The sequence below is a fragment of the Panthera leo genome, chromosome B2 (genome assembly GCF_018350215.1).
Source record: "Panthera leo isolate Ple1 chromosome B2, P.leo_Ple1_pat1.1, whole genome shotgun sequence".
NCBI lineage: Eukaryota > Metazoa > Chordata > Mammalia > Carnivora > Felidae > Panthera > Panthera leo.
This window is the reverse complement of record NC_056683.1, coordinates 144,637,666-144,659,305: the sequence shown is the minus strand read 5'-3', so window position 1 is coordinate 144,659,305 and position 21,640 is coordinate 144,637,666. Positions and strand designations below refer to the sequence as shown.

At 39.2% G+C, this 21,640-nt stretch overlaps 1 protein-coding gene and 1 pseudogene across 2 annotated transcripts in view; one reads left to right on the top strand and one right to left on the bottom strand.

The window, feature by feature from the left end:
- PRKN (parkin RBR E3 ubiquitin protein ligase) overlaps window positions 1-21,640 on the top strand; it is a 1,339,251-nt gene that overhangs the window by 649,471 nt on the left and 668,140 nt on the right. For both annotated transcript variants that reach the window (XM_042940251.1, XM_042940250.1), the window contains exon 5: window positions 3,787-3,870. In XM_042940251.1, the coding sequence (XP_042796185.1) occupies window positions 3,787-3,870 (84 nt within the window). The remainder of the gene's footprint in view (window positions 1-3,786; window positions 3,871-21,640) is intronic.
- LOC122220578 lies at window positions 10,082-10,398 on the bottom strand (annotated as a pseudogene).

Sequence of the window (21,640 nt, the reverse complement as noted above, 5' to 3'; positions counted from 1 at the left end):
TGCAAATGGGCCCTAACCCCTATGTCACTCCTCTGTCCCCAGACTGTGCCCATGTTAGCTTTATCTCTTACCATTGCATGTGCTTTAAGTAGGTCAGTGCTTCCTGAACCAGCCTCGAAAGGCTATTGATAGAGCAAGGAAGCAATGTCTCCATGTTTAGTTAATGGTTATCCACGATGAAATGGATTTCCTTTGCAACCAGGGACTCTTCCAAGCCTCAAGTATGCCTCAGTTCATTGTCGGTCTCCACCAGCCACAGCGTGTGATCAGTGCTTCCCGTGGCTGTCCCTCCAGAGACTGCCATGTTCTAAGGATGGGTGGCTACTGTCCCGGATGGAAGAGACACAAGACACTGTTTTTGTTAGAAGTGGTCAGGAATGTTGGAGAGTTAAAAGGGGAAAGCCATGAAACCTTCACAATTATTTCATTATACCCTGCCTCACTTCAAAAGGATTTGACAAGTCTGCAACAATACGTTGAGGCTAAAAACAAGAAAAACCTAATAAGATGAGGAAAGAGGTCAAAGGAAAATCAATTGAGGAAAATAAGATGAAAGCAAAGGTAAAATTAGTAAACCTAATATTTATTATAAGTTATGTAAAGTTTCCAGAGTTGGGCCACAGATTTGACTCTCTAAAGTTTTCCTAGTCCTCTAAAATTGAAAGAAACCACCTGAGTGACTCAGTCGGTTAAGCATCCGACTCTTGATCTCAGATCAGGTCATGATCTCACAGTTTGTGGAATTGAGCCCTGCATCTGACAGTGCAGAGTCTGATTAGAATTCTCTCCCTCTCTGTCAGCCCCTCTCCCGTTTGCAGTCTCTCTCTCAAAATAAATAAATAAGCATTAAAAAAAAAATGAGAAAAACCTGATTCCCAGTATCCATGGAGTATCCTACAGAGAAACAGATTAACAAACAAACATAACCTCCAAGATGGGTCCTCGGCCGAGGATTGAAATACGACGTGGGCGACTATATTCCAGCCATGCTGGTCTGCACTGAATTTCTCATGTGAAGTTGGAAAACCAAGGCTGATAAATGTCGTCCAGTTCTTGGTGTCAGTTCTTTATCCTTCTTTTACTTTGATACATGTGTCATTTTGATCAAAGGAATATATGGCTATATTTAGAAATCAAACATACAGATGGCCTCATGATGAAAAAGCAGCATCTTGTAGGGTGAGGATATGAATCCCCTCCTTCGCCTTCTCTCTCAGCTCCACCTTTGCCATCCAATTCGTAACCTTTATGCCTTTACTTTTACATTGTCCAAGCTGCATGGCATGTATGTTTGGTTACAGAACCATGATTTCAATCATCTGCCCAATTTCAGTAGTATGATTGTAAGGTTGCAAGTCAAGTGAATGTTTACATCACCATGACTACAATGGATTTTAAATGCATGCATTACGCTTAGAGGTGCAGGGGAAATGAAATTGCTTATTCCCCATAACGGATGTGATCTTCATCACGAACCCTGACCCTTCCATGGAGGTGTGAGTGTATGTTCTTGATTAATCAATGTCATTGTGTCGTGGGTCCCTAAGATGGCTTTGCATGTCTAGGTTCGGTAAATCACTGGAAGGGCTTACAGGACTCGGTGTATCGTCCTACACACGAGTAAGGTTCATCCTGCCAACAGGATGCAAAGTAGCAGATGGAAAAGACATGTGGTGTGAAGTCTGGAGGAAACCACAGGCAAGTTGCCAAGAGCCCTTTCCCAGCAGAGCCGCACAGGACGTGCTCGTTTACCCAGCACCCAGGCTTTACTGGAGGCTGGTCACTGTATACCCCTCCCTAGCACAGACCACAATTCCAGACTCCCAGGGGATAAGGGGTTCAGCACAAACCAGGTTGTTCCTACAGACAGTTTTCATGCTGCAAACCCTCTGTGTAACTAAGCCAATGGGAACACTCCCCAAGTGCAAATTCCCAAGTGTCATCCCAGGGCCACCGTGGAAGCAGCCTCCCTAAGGACAGCAAGTCTCCGGCTTTTCTGCAGTCGCTTACAACCTTGCGGTTGAAGCAGTGGCTTTTGGTGTAATGACCTATGAATCCAGATCGTAGCTCCTTTTGAGGTTTGGTTCAAATGGCCTCTGTTGAAGTTTGGCTTAGAATCTTTAAGGTAGATGCTCAACGTCCCAGATTCCCTCTGCTCTCCCCTGTTTTTCTCTAAATTATGTGGGTGCACGTGTAAGTGCGTGGGTCTGTGTGTGTATGGTGTGCCTGTGCGTGGTCTGTGGTGTGGTTGTGTGCATGTGTACACGTGAGTGGGTGCGGGTGTGTGGTACCCATGTGTTAGAGCGTCTGATGTGTGTGCACGTGCGTGTGTGTGCTTGGTGCACCTGTGTGTGCGTACGTGTGCTGGTGCAGGGGGAGGGGAAGCGCGCACTCCCGGAGACGCAGGGATGGCTGAGATCCTCGCGTGCTTTCCGAGTTTGCACTGGTTTGTGCGGCATCATGGCCAGGAGGCCGCTTGGTCTGGCTCGTGGGGCAAGGTGGTCCTGGTGCTGACTGGTGGTGACCAGTTTCACTGCTCACAGAAACCTCTGGCGGGGTCCCAATGTCTTTGGGAGTAAAATCACCACGGCGGCCATCCCTTGGCCTTAACCTTTCTCTGCCTGGCCGGGCACAGGCCCTATAACACGCCTGCTGGAAGCGCTGTCATCACCACAGCCGGTGACACCACCCTTCTGTCCTCCTCCTTCTCTGCCGTGTCTACAGAGACACCACCCATCTGTCCCGAGGCTCTTGCCCAGAGCCGTACGTTGGATGAGGCCAAGGCTGGGCCTCTCCCTGCCTTCCCTCGAGCTGTCTGACATTCCCCTGAACTCTTAGACCTTCTAGCACACGTGTAAATTCGACAAATCTGCGTGTCCCCAAATCACTCCTCACCATTCTCCCACTTATTTGACAATTCAGTTAGGTAGAGAATTTTAGGTTGAAAACTCTTTCCTCTGATCTTTAAAGGTATTTGTGCTACTTAAAATTTCTATTTCGATTTTTGTTTCTAGTTAGGGGATCTGACCTTTCTCTCTAGAAGATTTTAGGATCTTCCATTTATGAAAATTCTCACTTTCCCACTGTTGGCTGCTCCAGGCGTCACTCTGTTGTGGCCCATGCCTTCCTCTTGAGTCTTCAGACTTGCTGTGGTCCCACAGGGCACAGAGGCCCCTCCTCTGCTGCAGCCTGTTGCAGATTTCCAGAAACGCATGGAAGTTTCTTCTCAATCAATACTCTGTCTTCTGTTCTCCTTGGTATTATGGGTTTACACCAAGCTAGTTTTTAAATGTAGTTTTCGTGGTGCCTCAGGAGAGAGTGGGGGAAATGTGTCCGCTCAGCCTGCCGGCTGTGACAGGTGGCCCTTCCCGGTATGCCGCCACGTGGTCCACGACTGCCCCCGAGGAATCCTTTTGAATGTAATTGCGTAGATGTTTTCATGTAAAAGTCATCATTTGACATTGCAGTGAACTTAAGAAAAGTAGTTAAGTTTTCAAACCATTGAATTAACCACAGTGGGGAGACGATTACATGTGAATGTACCACATGTTTGGATCAATATGCTAAACATCATCTTAGTGTATTTAAGAAAATAGTTTTGATTCACCAGATCCCCCAAAAGGATCTTGAGAACTGCCAGGTTCTGTGGATTACATTTCAAAAATCTTTGGACGACATATTACTGTTCATTATCATTTTATAGTAGAAATAGATTTTAGAAAACATACTAGGGAGTACCTTTGTGTTACAGTTCATGCACCAAGTACATGTTTGTTTTTCTCAAAGGGTCCATCTTGCTGGGACGATGTCTTAATCCCAAACCGGATGACTGGTGAATGTCAAACTGCAAGCTGTCCTGGGACTACAGCCGTAAGTACCCAGTCAAGTCCATTTCTTTTCTTTTTTTTTTTTTTTCATTATGACATCTTCAGGGTTTAGTAGGAAATGAGAATAGAGACAAGAATGCTGACTTTTCTTCCATATGATAGTATCCAGCAAAAGTGTTCTCTGATTCAAAGCTTTTATAATAGTCACCCAAAATTCTACCTTTTTCATTGCTTTCCAGTGTCATTTTCCCAGAGGCTTAACCACTTTAGGTGACTATGTTGAAATATGTCAATTTAAACTTCTTAAAAAGTGAAATTCATGGAATATGAGGAAGAGCCACTTCAGAGCCTAGAAAAAGAAAATAACAAAGATATAAGGTCAATCTTTGTGCCGATCCTGTGATATTTTGTATTTACATTCCCACATCATTCAAAATGGCTTTCTTTCTTCATCTCTACCTTTCCTTTTCTGACACAGCGGGCTACTAGAAAATCTAGTATGGATGAACAGCTATACAACTGAATTACCACCTTCTGTTCTCTGCAATCCCTTTGCTCTTTGCAAACCTGGGGCATATCTTGATGTTTCGCATAGAAGAGGTATTTCTTGAAAGAGACTCTGAGTCCTGAAGTGATTTTCTAAATAATTTTATATCCCAATCAAGTTGGTAATTTGTGTATTGTTTTACTTTTTGCCTCAAAAATTCCTGGATCTATCATAATCTGATTTTATGTATCTCCTGAGCTGTAAATACCGTTACGGTACCAACACAAATGTCAATGTTAGTTCACAAACTGTCACAGCCAGCTGGGAGTTGGTATCTTCTCTAAGGAACAAAGTCTGTCAGTGGCAACAGGTACGGTGTTGGGAGCTACAGCTATTAGGCGCGTCTTCTCTCTCCGATTTGCAGGGTGATTGCAAAGTACCGAGGTAGCAGTGAGCAGCCCAAGCAATCACTCTCCATCAAACAGGGCCGAGGACCATGAACAGATTTTTATTAATGCAAATCCTGAAGAAAAATAATGACTTGTGTGTCACTCGCAGGTATTGAGGCATAATACACTCTTGTAAGTTTACTACTGGGATGAAGTTAGAGTGTATATATTTATGGAGCAGAATTCTTAAATATAATGAGATATACATACATGCATACAAATGCAATGTGTGTATAATACACACATTGTGGCTGGGCATGAACCCCACTTAAAAAAATCCATGAAGCAAGGGAACATTGCTCAGAAACTGCCAACAGTGCCTCTCAGGTCCCCTTGGCCACCCTGTGAGTTCCGTGCCTAACCTAGTAACAGGCAGGGGAGACACAGGGGCCACCTTCTTTGACAATGTGGGTGGCGGATGTACATCCCAGCAGAGCCAGGATGGAGAGGAGGTAGCTTCTGTTGTGGGCTCTGGGCTCCAAAGAGCTCTGCCCAGGGAGGACAGGGAATGCAACACAGCCCCTGCAGGCTTGCATGCAAATGGCTCTCGTAGTCCCTCCCCACTGTGACTCTGGTGCCTAGAGTTGAATTATGACTGAAGGCTTTCTTGCAAAGGCTGTTCTCCTAAGGTTCCACCCAGGTGTGAACACATTTCTCCAGAGCAAGGACACAGGTATGCTGAGGGGTTCCCACGTTCCCATGGTCAAAGACCTTCTCTGGTCTGAACTACCAAGTGTATCTCTTCTGCTGGAAGCATGCCACATTGACTGCACTCATAAATCCCTACCAGCGTGTCACCTTCTGGTCACTGGTGTCACAGGAGCTACAGAAGAAGGCTTTCCCACTCTGAGGTCTTTCTACAATGAGGACTTCGGGAAAGATGTGGGAGCTTTGGATCTCTTAGACTCATTGCAGTCAGACACCTTTCTGTGCTTAAAACTTTCAGTGCCAAACAAGGAGGGCATTTGGAATGAAGGCTTCCTCACTGGTGTCGCACATGGAAGACTTTTCCTTGCTGCGTGGTTTCTGAGGACACCTCACACTCCTGATTGTGTGGGGTTGTGTTCCTGTGAATTGTCAGGTGGTAATTAAGAGCTGCTTACCTTGGAAGGCCTTTGTAAACACCTTGAATTTGAAGGTTCAAGGCTGGGTCTCATATGGCTAGACCAAGTCAAGTCCTTGCTGGCCAGCACCCAGGCCTCCTCCCCACACCTCTGTTGTGGGACCATGTGGGGTTGGAGACGTCAAGCCCCAGTGGGAACAAGCAAAATTATGCAGGGCACACACCATAGATGCCCCAGGGCCCTTGTCCAAGAGCCTCTCTTCTCCCACGACAGGCACACAACCACACCCTCAAAGGTCATTGGTCCCGGCCAATTTCAGCATCTCTGTGGCCATCATTGGAGCCTTGGTCTGAGGGCCTCCTTGGAAGCCGCCCCATGTAACGTCATGGGAAGCAGTGTCTGGTCCAGTGATCTGCTCAGACCAGAGCTTTTCAGCATCAAATCCTTTAGACTGAAAACACGTTTGAATTGCCTAGGAAAATCATCCAGGGCATTGAAGTAAAATACAGATGTCAAATTAGTTTTAAAAAAGAAAAAGAAGAGGGTAGAGTAGAGGCAAGTAGGACAAATAAGAAGTGTGTACGTGTACATACACACACACACACACACACACAATAATAGAATAAAACCATATACAACAGTGACAAAACAAAATGTAAATGTGCTAACAAAAGTTTAAAAGACAAAGATTCTAAGACTGGATTAAAAGAAGAACGTCCAGCTTTATGCGAGACACAAGGTATATACCTAAAACATGAGAACAAAAGCACTGAAAGTTAAAGAATGGACAATGACATACCAGGCAGACATTAACCAAAGGGCAGCTTTTGAAACCATTTTAATTGCATATAAAATCAGTTTTGGGGGAAACAGCATTATTAAAATTTTTCATTTTCTTTTTTTTTTAAGTTTTTATTTTAATTTCAGTTAGTTAACATACAGTGTTATATTACTTTCAGGTGCACACTATAGCGATTCAGCACCTCTGTACAACACCCAGGGCTCATCACCACAAGCACACTCCTTAATCCCCGTCACCTATTTCCCCCCATCCCCCACCAGCTCCCCCTGTTAACCATCAGTTTGTCCTCTGTAGTTAAGAGTCTGTTTTTTAATTTCTCTCACTCTCTCACTCTCTCGATCTCTCTCTTTTCCCTTTGCTCCTTAGTTTTGTTTCTTAATTTCCACATATGAGTTAAATCCTACAGTATTTGTCTTTCTCTATGACTTGGGTAGTTTAGCATTATACTCGGTAGATCCATCTATGTCCTTGAAAATGGCAAGATTTCATTTTTTGTGGCTGAATAATATTTTATTGTATATCTATGCCACATCTTTTTAATCTATTTATCAGTGAACACTTGGGCTGCTTCCGTATGTTGGCTATTATAAATAACGCTGCTATAAATATAGGGGTGCATATAATTTTTTGAATTAGTGTTTTGTATTTTTTGGATAAATACCCAGAAATAGAATAACTCAATGTAATGGTAATACTATTTTTAACTTTTTGAGGAACCTCCATTCTGTTTTCCACAGTGGCTGCACCAGTTGGCATTCCCACCAACAGTGCATGAGGGTTCTTTTTTTCTCCACATCCTCACCAACCCTTGTTGTTTCTTGTGTTGTTGATTTTAGCCATTCTGTTAGGTGTGAGGTGATCATTGTGGTTTTGATTTGCATTTCCCTGAGGTAAGCGATGATGATGAACATCGTTTCTTGTGTCTGTTGGCCATCTGGATGTCTTCTTTGAAGAAATGGCTGTCCAAGTCTTCTTCCCAGTTTTTAAATGGATTAATTGTTTTTTGACTGTTAAGTTGTATAAGTCCTTCATATATTTTGGATACTAAGCCTTTATCAGCTATGTCATTTGCAAATATTTTTCTCCCATTCTGTAGGTTGCCTTTTGGTGTTGATTGTTTCCTTCGCTATGCAGAAGCTGTTTATTTTTATGTAGTCCCAACAGTTTATTTTTGCTTTTGTTTCTGTTGCCTCAGGAGACATATCTAGAAAAAAGTTTCTATAGCTGATATCAAAGAGGTTACTGCCTGTGTGCTTTTCTAGGATTTTTATGGTTTCAAGTCTCACATTTAGGTCCTTAATCCATTTTGAGTTTATTTTTGTGTGTGGTGTAAGAACGTGGTCCAGTTTCTTTCTTTCACATGTTGATGTCCCATTTTCCCAGTACCATTTGTTGAAGAGACTGTCTTTTTCCCATTGGATATTCCTTCCTGCTTTGTTTTGATCACTACAGCTTTGTAATATACCTTGAAGTCTGGAATTGTGACGCTTCTAGCTTTGCTTTTCTTTTTCAAGATTGTTTTGGCTATTTAGTATATTTTGTGGTTCCATACAGATTTTAGAATTGTTTGCTCTAGTTCTGTGAAAAATGCTGTTGGTATTTTGACAGGGATTACATTAAATGTATAGATTGCTTTGGGTAGCAAAAACAATTTAATAATAATTATTTTTCTAATCCATGAGCAGGGACTACATTTTCATTTCTTTGTGTCATCTTCAATTCCCTTCATCAATGTTTTATAGCTTTCAGAGTACAAGTCTTCCACATCTAATCTTTGGTGAGATTTATTCCTAGGTATCTTATTATTTTGGGTGAAATTGTAAATGGGATTGTTTTTTTTTTTTTAATTTCTCTTTCTGCTGCTTCATTATTGGTGTATAGAAATGCAATAGATTTCTGTACATTGATTTGTATCTTGCAACTTTCCTGAATTTGTGTATCAATTCTGGTAGTTTTTTGGTGGAGTCTTCTAAGTTTACTATGTGTAGTATCATGTCATCTGCAAATAGGGAAAGTTTTACTTCTTCCTTATTGATTTGGATGCCTTTTATTTCTTTTTATTGTCTGATTGCTGTGGCTAGGACTTCAAATAGTATACTGAATAAAAGTAGTGAGAGTGAACATCCTTTCCTTGTTCCTGATTAGGCGAAAGCTCTCTGTTTTTCCCCACTGAGGATCCTTTATCTGATTTTGGTAGGATTTTGCCTCACAGAATGAATTTGGAACTTTTCCTTCCTTTTCTGTTTCTTGGGAATAGTTTGAGAAGACTCGGTGTTAACCCTTCTTTAAATGTTTTCTAGAATTCACCTGTAATGCCATCTGGTCATGGACTTTTATTTGTTAGGAATTTTTTGATTACTGATTCAATTTCTTTGCTGATTTTTGGTCTGTTCAAATTTCCTATTTCTTTCTGGTTTAGTTTTGGTAGTTTATATGTTTCTAGGAATGTATCCATTTCTTCTAGGGATGCTTCTAGGTTTATGAATTTGTTGGCATATAGTTTTCATGATATTCTCTGATAATTGTTTGTATTTCTGTGGTGTTGGTTATTATTTCCCCTCTCTCATTTGTGATTTTATTTATTTTTGTCCTTTCTCTTTTATTCTTGAGGAGTCTGGTTAGAAATTTATCAATGTTATTGATTTTTTTCAAAGAATTCACTCCTGGTTTCACTGATCTGTTCTATTATTATTTTAGTAAAACCATCTGTTAAATCCATCTGTTCTAGTGTATCATTTGAAGCCATTGTTTCTTTGTTGATTTGCTGTATAGATGATCTGTCCATTGAGTGGGTGTGACAGTCCCCAACTACTATTGTGTTGTTACTAATTAGCTCCTTTATGTTTGTTATTAACCGTTTTATCAATGTTGGGTGCACAAGTATTTACAATTGTCATATCTTCTTGTTGGATTTTCCCCTTTATACTTTTTGAGAAGTGTTAATATTCTGTATTTAATATCATGCATAAACCACCCCAACATGCCTTTCATTAAGCAAAAGGCAACATTTTAAATGCAAGGAATTTTAACTCAATTGGCAGAGTTAAGACTAAAAGGAGAAAGGAGACATTGTCAGCTTATCTTTAGCCCTTGCCTTTAATAGGCTAACAAACACAACTTGAAACACAGCTGAGCCTTGCTGTTCTGATAGAGTGAACCTTCACCCTCAGTATTTAAATATATTAATATAACCAATTATATAAATCTATAAAACCAATCTCCTGTAAGCTTAGAGATGGCATTTACCAGCTCTGTGAAAAGCTGAACACTGCCAATCACATATTCGTTTAACCACGAGCCAATCTTATTTAAATCAGGACTGTCCAAAAGAAATATTCTATCAGCCATTAGTGATCTGAATTCGGGTGTACAAGATCAATTTAAATATGGTACACATATAAAAAAGTCATGAGACATTTTTGTTTTGTAATAAATAAAGCAATGGCCAACTATTACTCCTTAGTAGCTTTTTTAAAAAAAGCTATCAAGTCTGCTCTTTCCCCTGCCTTCTTAATGCCAGCAAAGATCATTTTTGTTCTTGGGATATACTTCTTGGGATTCTCCAAATACTCCATCAGTGTCTCCTCTCCCCAGGAGATGCCTGTGTTCTTGTTGGTATCCGTGTAAGAAAATCCAGGGGCTTGACCTGTCTCTTGCCCAGATAAACCATGGATATTTGGCCCAGCTTGTGATTGCCTCCATTTTCCATGGTATGACACTGGGCACACTTCTGAACAAAAATCTTCTTGCCCTTTTCAACATAACCCATGTTTAAATTGCTCTTTGGTCATGCATGAAACAAAGGTGCCTGCTCACAATCCAGATGTCCCACTCTCTCTGGATTTCCCCCTTTACTATTATATAGTGTCCTTCTTTGTCTGTTGTTAGAGTTTTTGTTTTAAAGTCTTTTTTGTCCAATATATATATTGCTACTCCAGCTTTCTTTTGCAATTCATTTGCACGATAGATGGTTTCTCCACTTCCTCACTTTTAATCTGATGGTGTCTTTAGGTCTGAAATGAGTCTCTTTGTAAGGAGCATATGCATGGCTCTTGTTGGGTTTTTTGTTTTTACTTTTTTGTTGTTTGTTGTTTTTGTTTGTTTAATCCACTCTGTCTCCTTATGTCCTTTGATTGGAGCATTTAGTGCATTTACACTCAAAGTAATTACTGATAGATATGTTATGTATTGCCATTTTATTACTTGTTTTGTGGTTGTTTCTGAACATTTCCTCTGATTCTTGTATTTCCTTCATGTTTTGCTGATTTTCTTTAGTGATATATTTGGATTTCCTTCTTTATACTTTGCATATTTGTTAGTGGTTTTTGATATATGGTTACCATTAGGTTTGTGTATAGCATCTTCTACATATAGCAATCTATATTAAGTTGACGGTCATTTAAGTTTGAACCCATTCTTTGCTCCTCTCCTCCCACATTCTATGAGCATTTCTTTTGTGAGTTCCTTGACTGAATTCTTACAGAAATATTCATTTTTGCTGATTTTGTGTTTCCTACCTTGATATTGTCACTTTTGGTCTATCCTTTCCACTCAAAGAGTCCCCTTTAATATTTCTCACTGGGCTGATTTAGTTGTCATGAATTCCTTTAGTTTTTGTTTATCTGGGAAACTCTTTATCTCTCCTTTTATTCTGAATGATAGCCTTCCTGGATAGAGTATTCTTGGGTGCAGATTTTTCCCATTCAGCACCCCAGATACATCCTGCCCTTCCTTCTGCTTGCCAAGTTTCTGTTGAAAAATCTCCTACTACCTTTATGGGTTTTCCCTTGTAAGTTACTGACATCTTTTGTCTTATATCTTTTAATTTTTTTTCTTTATTATAATGTTTTGCCAATTTAATTACAACATGTCTTGGTGTGGGTCTGCTTTTGTTGATACTTGTGGGAGTTCTCTGTGCCTCCTGGGTCTGGATATCTGTTTCCTTCATTAAGGAATTTTTCAATTATTATTTCTTCAAATAAATTTTCTGTCCCCTTTTCTCTCTCTTCTTCTTCTGGAACTGCTATAATATGAATGTTATTACATTTGCTACAGTCACTGAGTTCCCTAAGTCTATTCTCATTTTGCTTAATTCTTTTTTTTTTTTCTCTCTTTGCTCAACTTGTTTACTTTCCATTACTGTTTTCTCGGTCATTTATTCATTCCTCTGCTTCTTCCATCCTGCTGTTCATTTCATCAAGTGTGTTTTTCATTTAATTTATTGAGTCCTTTATCTCTGCTCTGTTATTTCTTATTGTTCTGTTAAGAGTCTCACACATTCTTCCACTCTTTTCTCAAGTCCAGTGAGTTTCTTCATTATCATTGCTTTAAATTCTCTATTAGTCATGTTCCTTATATCTGTTTTTGCTTAGATCTCCAGCTGTGGCCTTGTCTTGTTCTTTCATTTGGGATAAATTTCTGTGTCCTCATTTTGTCTGCCTCTCTGTATCTCCTTCTGTGTATTAAGAAAGTCAGCTATTTCTTCTGCTCTTGAAAGCAGTGACTTTATGAAGAGTTCCTAGAGTGCCCTACAGTCCCTGTTCATCAGAACCTGGCACTTCAGGAGAGTATCCCAGGTGTGTTGCTTATGCTCTACTGTTGTGTTTGAGTCACGTTTCCTTTCATTGCAGCACATTCACTGACTTTCTGCCTGTTGTGGACTGGTCTTGCTCTCTGTAGTGTTAGTGGGACCCCAGTAGGCCAGCTCTGGAGGGGTATGCCCACCAGGGAACTTGGGAGCAGGGTAGTGGTGGTAGCAAAATTTGCACGGGGCCACTAGTCCTATGCCACATCTCCGCAAGCACTGTGGTGGCTAGGGGCTGTGTGCTAGGATGGCCCGGGGCACAAAGATGGTCCCTGCACGCAATGGTGGTTGAGGGTGCATGCTTGGGTGTGGTGGGGTGACTGGGCACTACACAGCAGCTTTACGTTATTAAAAATTCTAAAAAGCATTATGAAAACTAGGTTTTGCTAAAAGTTTCAATAACCCAGAAAGATATAGCAGTTTAAACATTGTATGATCTTAGTAACACGAACTCAAAATCCATTAAAGATAAATTGTCAGAATTAACCCAGGATATGAATAAATAGGGCACAGGGCAGGAGACAGTCACATTAACCTCCAAGGGGTGGGAGCTCCAGCAGCATAATCAAGAAGCATGTGACTGATCAGTCCAACCAGTAACCAGTATCACATTGTGAGCACTGCACACAACACCTGGAGAACACCTCCTTTTTCAAAGCGTATTTGGAACATTTCAACAATTGATCATGTTTTGGAGCATTAAAGCATTTAAATAACACTTACGAAAGCATAACCATAAAAATCTCTGAAACATGGAAATTCAATTATCTTAGTCAATAAAAAACCCAAATGGAAAAATGAAAGCAACCAACAATGAAAATACACCACATACCAAATCTTTAGGGATGTTGTTAAATTAGAATTTAAAAGGAATATTTAGGACCATAAGGGCTTATTTTATAAAATAAGAGAGAGTAAAATGATTTAAACATATTGTTTAAAAAGGTAGAAAAAGAAATTGTCATATCCAACTAATTTTCTCTCATTTTTAGTGAACACTAAGTGCTGGTTAGATAAAGGAATTGGAGGCAAGCACACCTTTTTTATAATTATACCAGTGGCTGGCAGAGCACTCAGTGTGAGAAATTTCATTTGTTCTTTCTCTTATCACCTTTTTTTGTGAATTACATTTTTACAATGCAGCTAAATATAAACTCCTGTATTTTCTAAATCATTGTGTGTGATGTTTGTTTCTTAAGGAGGTGAAAAGATATTCATTTTAAGTAGTTTCTCATACTTAAATTTGCAGGGTATTTTAAGTTTTTGACACTATTTTATACAGTAGATAATATATTCTCATGAAAAGTTAAATTTCTATCACTTGAGTAAAATATCCATATACTTAAAATTCAAAAGAACAGGGTCCCTAATGTATTCATAATTAATATTTATACACTTAAAGATAATCTAACTACATCATTTTAAGTAGCAGTGAAATCTAACCTTGGTATTTAGGAGTACAAATATAAACTTGACCCTACCTACCCTTTAGACAGAGAAGTCTGTACCTAATTCAGTTTTACACTAATCGCTGTTATCCAAGGAAAGAACATAGCATTAGTTCTGAAAGGCATCTTACCTTTTTTATAAAAAGAGTTCTAGTCATCTCAGAGAGTATATATGCTTGAGATTTAAAGAGGGACAGAAATCACTTGGGATTTCCTCCATGAGTAAAATTAAGTCAACTTTGGATACGACATAAGACTTTAAATTTTCTGTGTAAATCTTTTTTTGTATATATATTTTATGTGCGATCCCTTAAACAGCAAACATATTTGTGTTTGTCCATGCAGTGAGGTATATGTTTTACTTAGTTGCATACGTGAAGGCTAAGACATGCCCAGAAGTCTTATTCTCTCTCTGGGTGTTATTTCTGAGTTCCAAATTATAAGTTAAAAACAAGTATCCCCTGTTCATCAAACACTTCCCTGTGAAAACCTCTGACTTAGTCGTGCTTTTGTGGTAATGAAGGGTTTCTAAGCCAACTGTGAGAATGCGGCCTCTTCCCTCACACCTTACAATTAGACAGAAGGGTTTAGGATAAGGGAATAGTCTCTTAGATGACAAGGACAAAAAATTAAATCATGTCTTTGTCTTAGTTCCTTCAGGCTCCTATAACAAAATACCATAAACAGGTGGCTTATAAAAAACAAAGGGCACACTTCCTGATTCACGGATGCCATTGCGTGGTGGAAGGGACAAGGGAGCTCTCTGCTGTTATGACCCAGTCACCTTCTTAAGGGCCTCACCTCCAAATACCATCACAATGGGAATTAGGCTTCAACCTATGAGTCTGGTGCAACACACATTCCGATCATACCAATCTTCAAAGTAATAAATGAACTAAGGTCATTATTTTTGTTCTTGTTAAAGAGTATTGTTTTGCTACTTAACATCCTATAACATACATCATATTTTACATTCTGACTAGTAATATTTACCTGATATCCCATGTTAAATAATGTATTTTTAATAATGTAATGTTTAAAATTATTCGACTTTGATATGTGTTAAACTCTTTTACATGGAACTTCTGTTATTTATCAGAAAAAGTTGAGAAGGACATCTTAAAATAGCTCAAATGAAATTAGATACTAAAAACTATCCCCTAAATTATAATAAATAGCATAATTATTAAACTCAATGTAACAAATGGGGGGATAGCATCTTACTTAACATACAATTTATTTCTTATATTTTTCCCCAGTTGGGCTCAGGATATGTCAACTGGAACATTAGTTTGAATAAAAGTTAATATTCATAGTCTGTATCTCTGATTTCATCTTCTGGGTAGATGTTGGGTAAAACAAAATGAAGAGTAAGTAAGAGTCACCCAATACTGAAAAAAGTTTCTAGAGAGAGCATTTGCATAGTTTATGTCCAAAAAGTTTCTAATTAATGTTTAAGTTTAATCAAATGACTGTCCTCAAAGGGAATCTGTGTTTCTTTTTGTTGTTTCTATGATTGTTTTAGACTTGATTAGAATCTCACAAAATGAGACTCAAGATTTCTCAGGATGGTTTCCTGGTATAGACTGTATGTTCTTATTTTTTTTCCAGTATCTAATAATAATGAAAAGTTTGCTCTGTTTTGCTCTTAAGGAAAGAGTTCAGGTTGACCAGGCATCCCTGAGATAGTCATAAGAGACCATCTTTATCTGCAAGATATAAAAGGAGCTGCAGACTCCATAACCTTGTATTGCTAAGCCCATCTGCACAACTCAGTAACCCACATGGACACAGACATTTCCAAATAGGTAGTTAACTCCAGCCCTGTAGCTTCCAGGGGCTGCATCCATCCCAGAGGGCAGCTGGGCATGTAAGTGTGGAGGGCACAGAATAAAAGCAGAAATGAGAGAGGAGACGGCGTGTGCTCCCCACTCTTTCTGCCCTGATGTTTGGTTGAAGAGAAATGGTATCCCTTTCCTGTTCTCGGTAGTCATGTTTTCTTAATTCTAAATAAAATTGAATTGTGAAAGCTTTGAAGTCAAACGCAGATTATGATTGAATGGTATCTAAGCGTGACAAAGTGTTCTCTGTTGTCTGACATGCAATTTGGGTGACAAACTAGAAACTTCTGAGAGCATTTTTCAAAAACCGATCAAGTATTCAGACTCAAGGACAGTTCACTTCTAAACTAAGTTTTTAGTACTGTATAACAAAAAGGTTCATTTTAAAAAATTAAGGTAAAAATTAGAAGATAGATATTTTTATTACAGAATCAGTGAAAATTTCGCACATATAAATAAAATTCTTAAATGTTTATATGAAAAAAATACAGAAGTCTACTATGGAGAAACAAGTGTGTTTTTAATAGCACTAAAGAAATTGAACTAGTTGTTAATAACCTAAGAATATTTGGGAGGTTTAGAAGCCAAGAATCAATTCAGTTGAACTATTTTTCTGTGATATAACCCCCTTTATTGTCTAGGCTCTTTGACAACTTAGTGGAAAATTATATCAACAGCCATTTCCACGTTATTGTTAAAGACTCCTGTGTACTGTTCCATGAAAAAAAAATCTGCAAGGAAAGGAAACAAGGTACCAGAAATTATTGCATGTGGATCAGAATACCTATACATACAAAGTAAGCAGTATCTACACCGTAGTCCCACACATATAACCTTGGTTATATGATGATGCCATTGTTCAAGCAAATATCCACTTCCATAATATATACTTTTAAATATTAAAAATAATTTGTCCCCTCAATTCCAGGAAACTCCTGTTTTATGTGAATTGTAAGTATTTTTTTCCACTTGATAACCCATGATTCTAAGTGTCATAATTTGTATCTTATTTTATATGAGAGAGAAGAAAATCATGCCTATGACCACTACACTGTAAGATGAGCAATTTAAAATCTGTTTACTATTCCCAGAGGCTTCAAAAGTTACTTTACTTTTTGTCTGTCCATAGAACAATTCCAAAGCCAGATATGATAAGAGGCTGCATTGGAGGTTGTGTTATGGCTTTAGACAAGGGCCCAAGACAATGAAAAATAACCAACAAGGAAATTTATCACAATCAGAAAAAAGGTACATTTCTAGACCACTAGGTTATAGACTGGGGAGAAAGTATATTGATCTACCAGGAAAGCTAGCAATAGGTGTAATAAGATAATTTCAAATAGATTTATAAGTGAAATTCTGAGAACTGGAGTAAAGGAAGATTAAATACCACTGTAAATATCGTTGAACTTTTCAACTGGGATGGTAGACTGGACCCAACTAGAAATACCAGGGATTAAGGACTGGAGGTCACTCTGTGATCACCACCATGCAGATACACGGGAGGCTAATGGAGTGAGAAGAATAGAAGGAAGATGTACAAGTAATGGGGCAGGGGAATGAGGGCTGCTTCTCAGCGAGTAAATAGCCCTCTTGATCCTTCAAGCAGGTGATCGATGGTTCTCCGAGACCCGCACTTCATCATGTGGTGATGGAGGTCATTAAGAAACCATCATCTCTCTTACTCAGGGCAAGCTAGCTCTCAAAAAGTTATCAAGGGCTATGATAAAATTTAGTTTTTAAGATATATGCTGCAAAAAATACTTAAAGCCAGTTTCCTAAACTTGAGATTTAGAATGAAATCAAAACTGAGAAGAATCCCCTGTGCTCTTGACCACATGTGGTGAAACATTTATTTCTACTAATAGTTCTTGGCAAACAAAGTTTGGTATCCTCAGATTGGAATGTCCTAAAGTGGGTAATAATTTTTTTTAAAAAATTAGTGTTTATTCGTATTTAAAGAGAGAGAGAGAGAGAAAGGGAGAGAGAGAGAGAGAGAGAGAGAGAGAGAGAGAAAGAAATGGGGGAGGGGCAGAGAGAGAGGAAGACACAGAATCTGAAGCAGGCTCCAGGATCTGAGCTGTCAGCACAGAGCCTAACATGGGGCTGGAACTCACGAACCGCAAGATCATGACCTGAGCTGCGGTCATATGCTTAACTGACTAAGCCACCCAAGCGCCCCATAAAGTAGGTAATAATCATCATCCCTTTCAATCATCAGAATTTTGGAAACTAAATGTCAGTGTTTTTATGAGATGAAGAGAAAACTTTTATGTTTCAAGATTGGAAAGCAAATATAATTTTTAAAATGTTTGTCCTTCCATTGAAAGAAATACAGTTCTTTTTATAACAGGTATTTACTTGTTGTGTTAGTCACTGTGCAGAAAATAAAGGCTGACCTTCAAGAACTGGGAATCTAGTTGCAGCGCTAAGACTTTACAGTAATGACTGCAATCCGAATTCAACAGAGCAAATAAAAAAACTTATTGAGCATGTCCTCTATGCCAGGCACTGAGAAAGAAAAGCGAGTATTTCTATTTGCTGCTCTCACAGTATGGAAAAAATTTCAGGGGAGAGTCAGACATACAGGCAAATGGTGGCTTTTACCATGAACTAAGTATTGTTTTGTTTTTTTAATGTTTATTTATTTTTGAGACAGAGAGACAGAGTGTGAGCGGGGGAGAGGCAGAGAGAAAGGGAGACCCAGAATCCAAAGCAGGCTCCAGGCTCTGAGCTGTCAGACAGAGCCCAACGCAGGGCTCGAACTCATGAACCACGTGATCATGACCTGAGCTGAAATCAGACATTTAACCGACTGAGCCACCCAGGCACCCCATAAACTAAGTATTGTTAAAGATGGATATGGAAGACTGTAAAAAGACTTCACTTTGTGAATAAGCAGAGGAAATAAGACAAAGTGGTGTATCCCGAATCCCATGAAACAAGCTCCAGAAATGCTTGTGAAAGTTCAGAGAAGAGAAGTTTCCTCCACATAATGGAGTTAAAGAAAAGGCTTCCCACAGGAGATGGTACCTGAGGGAAGGCAGGTGTAATTTCCATAGGTGGTGATGTTGGCAAGGTGGAGAGAGGTTTGTGAGGTAGAGAAAATGATAGGAATAAAGAGATAGAAAATTGAGGGCCATTTATTCCATGAGTTACTATTAGCTGCGAGACAGAATGTTCGGCTCTCCTATGTGTGCAAAACCAATGTTCTCTTCTTCCATGGAGCTCCTCCCAGCCCTATGACCTGGCCCTTGTCAGCAGGGAAGATGAAAATTGAAGAGCCATCAGGCAGGAAGAACCCCTTGAGAAGCATCTAGAATTTAGTGGTGACTGGAGACAAGAGTCAGTCCAGGTTCCTTTTTGTGTATTTGTTATTTTGTTTGTGGGTTTCCACGTAGAGGATTATAATAGAAATAATCTGACCATGGAGAAGTTTAGATATTTTGAAATAGCAGTTGAGCTGGTTGGCATGATGGGTGGAATGGAGCAAGGCACACACACACACACACACACACACACACACACACACACAATCTTGAAGGGAACAAAACTTAAAGATAACTTTTATACAATTTGTTTATTGTCCTTGATTCCCCAGGAACATGTGAATAAAGGTAAATGAGAATTGGGATTTTGCCATCCTTAAAACTAGAAACACAACATACAAATGAGATTTTGGTTTGGAACCCATTAGAAGCACCACACTTTTCTTGTATTTATTGGGTCATTAAGAGCAGCCATATGGTTGTCTTCTGTCCTATCTGTTCACGTTTCTCCAGTATGTTCCTCAGTGGGAGTCTGTTTAGTGGTTGATTGAAATTCTATCTTTATTGGCAACTTTCTGTTTTCTGTAATTGCCCAGTGGATGATCCAATATGAAGGGTTTCCTTTTCCTTCTCTTCCTGCCACTCCCTTTTTGTCAATCTTACTGGAAAAGCAGAATTATTTTTTGTTTGTTTGTTTGTTTTGTTTTGTTTTGTTGCCATTGACTTTTGAAAATATTAGAGGGGGCAGAAAATAGGTTACTACAAGAAATAAATTTTGAGTCTATCTGACAATCTATTTCTTCTTAAGGATAATCAAGCTGACTGGAACTATATGCTAAACAGTTTGAGGAGTGCTGGACTGAGTTAAGTGTATCTGTAACTCCTTCTGTTTTTTGTGAAGTAAAGATTGTACATCACTCTTGAAATTTCACTGAGTGTTTGTAGGCAGTCAGGACTCAGTAAATTTTCCTGGTTTTCAGAAATGAAAGATGTTCTGTTGGGACGGCATAACTGTCAATATCTGTAGATTTTCGTAAGTTATTCAGAAATGCCTATGTTTTTCTGGATCACAGAAATGTCATTTTTTTCTTAGAGTTATCTAATTTATTCATTCTTTTTCCAGCCTTATAAAAATGAACTATTTCAATGAAGCAAAGAACCAATTCTCCATGTGCTTCTAACATTTCATTAAAATTTGCACTGATATTCACAAGAATTATAAATCTCATTAAGTGAATTTATGTTAAGCAATTAAAATCATATCACTTATCACAGTGTCCAATATATGAAGACCCTTTAGAGAATCTATTCTAATTTAGTATTTAATAGTGAGTAGTATTAGTTATTATAAGGCATGCATTTAAATTTGGACATTTTCTTGATTGAACAATGAAATATTTAAAATGCACTCACTGCTATGGACTGTGGTTCAGTCACACACTTGAATGATGAAATGTTTATCCCATATACAAAAAAGCAAATATAAATGAAGAAGAATGCATAGTGGCGTTCATTGAAGGTCATCATGTGGCTCTATAAGAATGAAACCACAACAGTAAAAATACTAAACTACATTTTATTAGATTTGAGCCCAGAGGAGCTTCTTAGGGATGGCTTATATTTACTCTAAAGGAATCAATAGTCAACAGAACTGTTATAAAGAAGGGGCCACTGTAGGACAGGATCCATCAGCCACAGTTATGGAACTAGATGAACTCTGTGACTCTCAGATCCCAAGAGAGCAAATAATGGAAATGTTATCCAGACCAGAGAACTAGTGAGGACACTACAAAGTCATGATTACTACAAATTAGGATTTAGAATCCACTAATCCTGGTTACTACACACTCTTGAAAGCATGGATCTTTGGAAATCATGGAATGGTATCATATTAACAACTATGATTTAGTCTGAGTCTTCCACATTTTCTTTCCAGCCATCACAACTGATTACCTCGCAAAGATTCTGTCACAGATATCACAGGTAGCTCTCCAAGAGAGAACAAAATCACACCACAATAACAACCAAACTCCTCCATAGTGGTGAAAGCCAATCTCTATTAGAGGAGGCAGCGAGGCAGAGAAAGTAATTAAGGTTAGCCGAATCAATGGAAATTAATTGCTCTATGTTAAGGAGAAAGGCCTCCAACTGGTAAGAATTGCCATGGGTCTGACCAAAAACATTTTCAGGTTTAGGAACTAAATTTTAGCAACTCCTGTCTTGAAGAGACCAACTCATGAGCTAAACCAACATGCAAATGACTTTGTTAACCATGATATCAGTTTGTTAATTTATACTCTTGGTACAATATCTCCAACTGCACAATACTCACATCTACCCCCACAGATCTGTTTCTTTTCCTTTTTGCTTCTGCTCCTCTGCCTTCTCTCTCCCTCCCTTTCTCTCCCTCTCTCTAGCTTTCCCCCTCCATTCCTTCCTCCTTCTTTCTTATCTCTCTTACCTCCGCTCCTCTTTGGCAGCTCCCAACTCCTGGGCCTTGCCCCAAATCAACAAGCTATGCATCCTTGTGTGGTTGTTTATAAAGTGTCCGCAGGTTCTTTGATGGTTCCCTCCTTACACGTTGGGTCCTAATTCTCCTTCCCTCACACCTGGGCCAACCATGGTGCTCTGTTCCTAGAGAATAGAAAGCAGTGGAAGTGATGCTGTGTTGTGAGGCCAGGTCACAAAAGGCAAAACCACATCTGTGTGGCTTTCTCTTTTTTGAGACACACATACTAGGAGCCCTCAACCAACACAGAAAACTGATTGGATTCCCTACAGCTGTAATGATGAGAGACCAAAAGGAGAGGAGGCCATACAGGAATAGGGAGAGGTACCTAAGGAAGCCAAGCGTTCCACACCCAGCGGG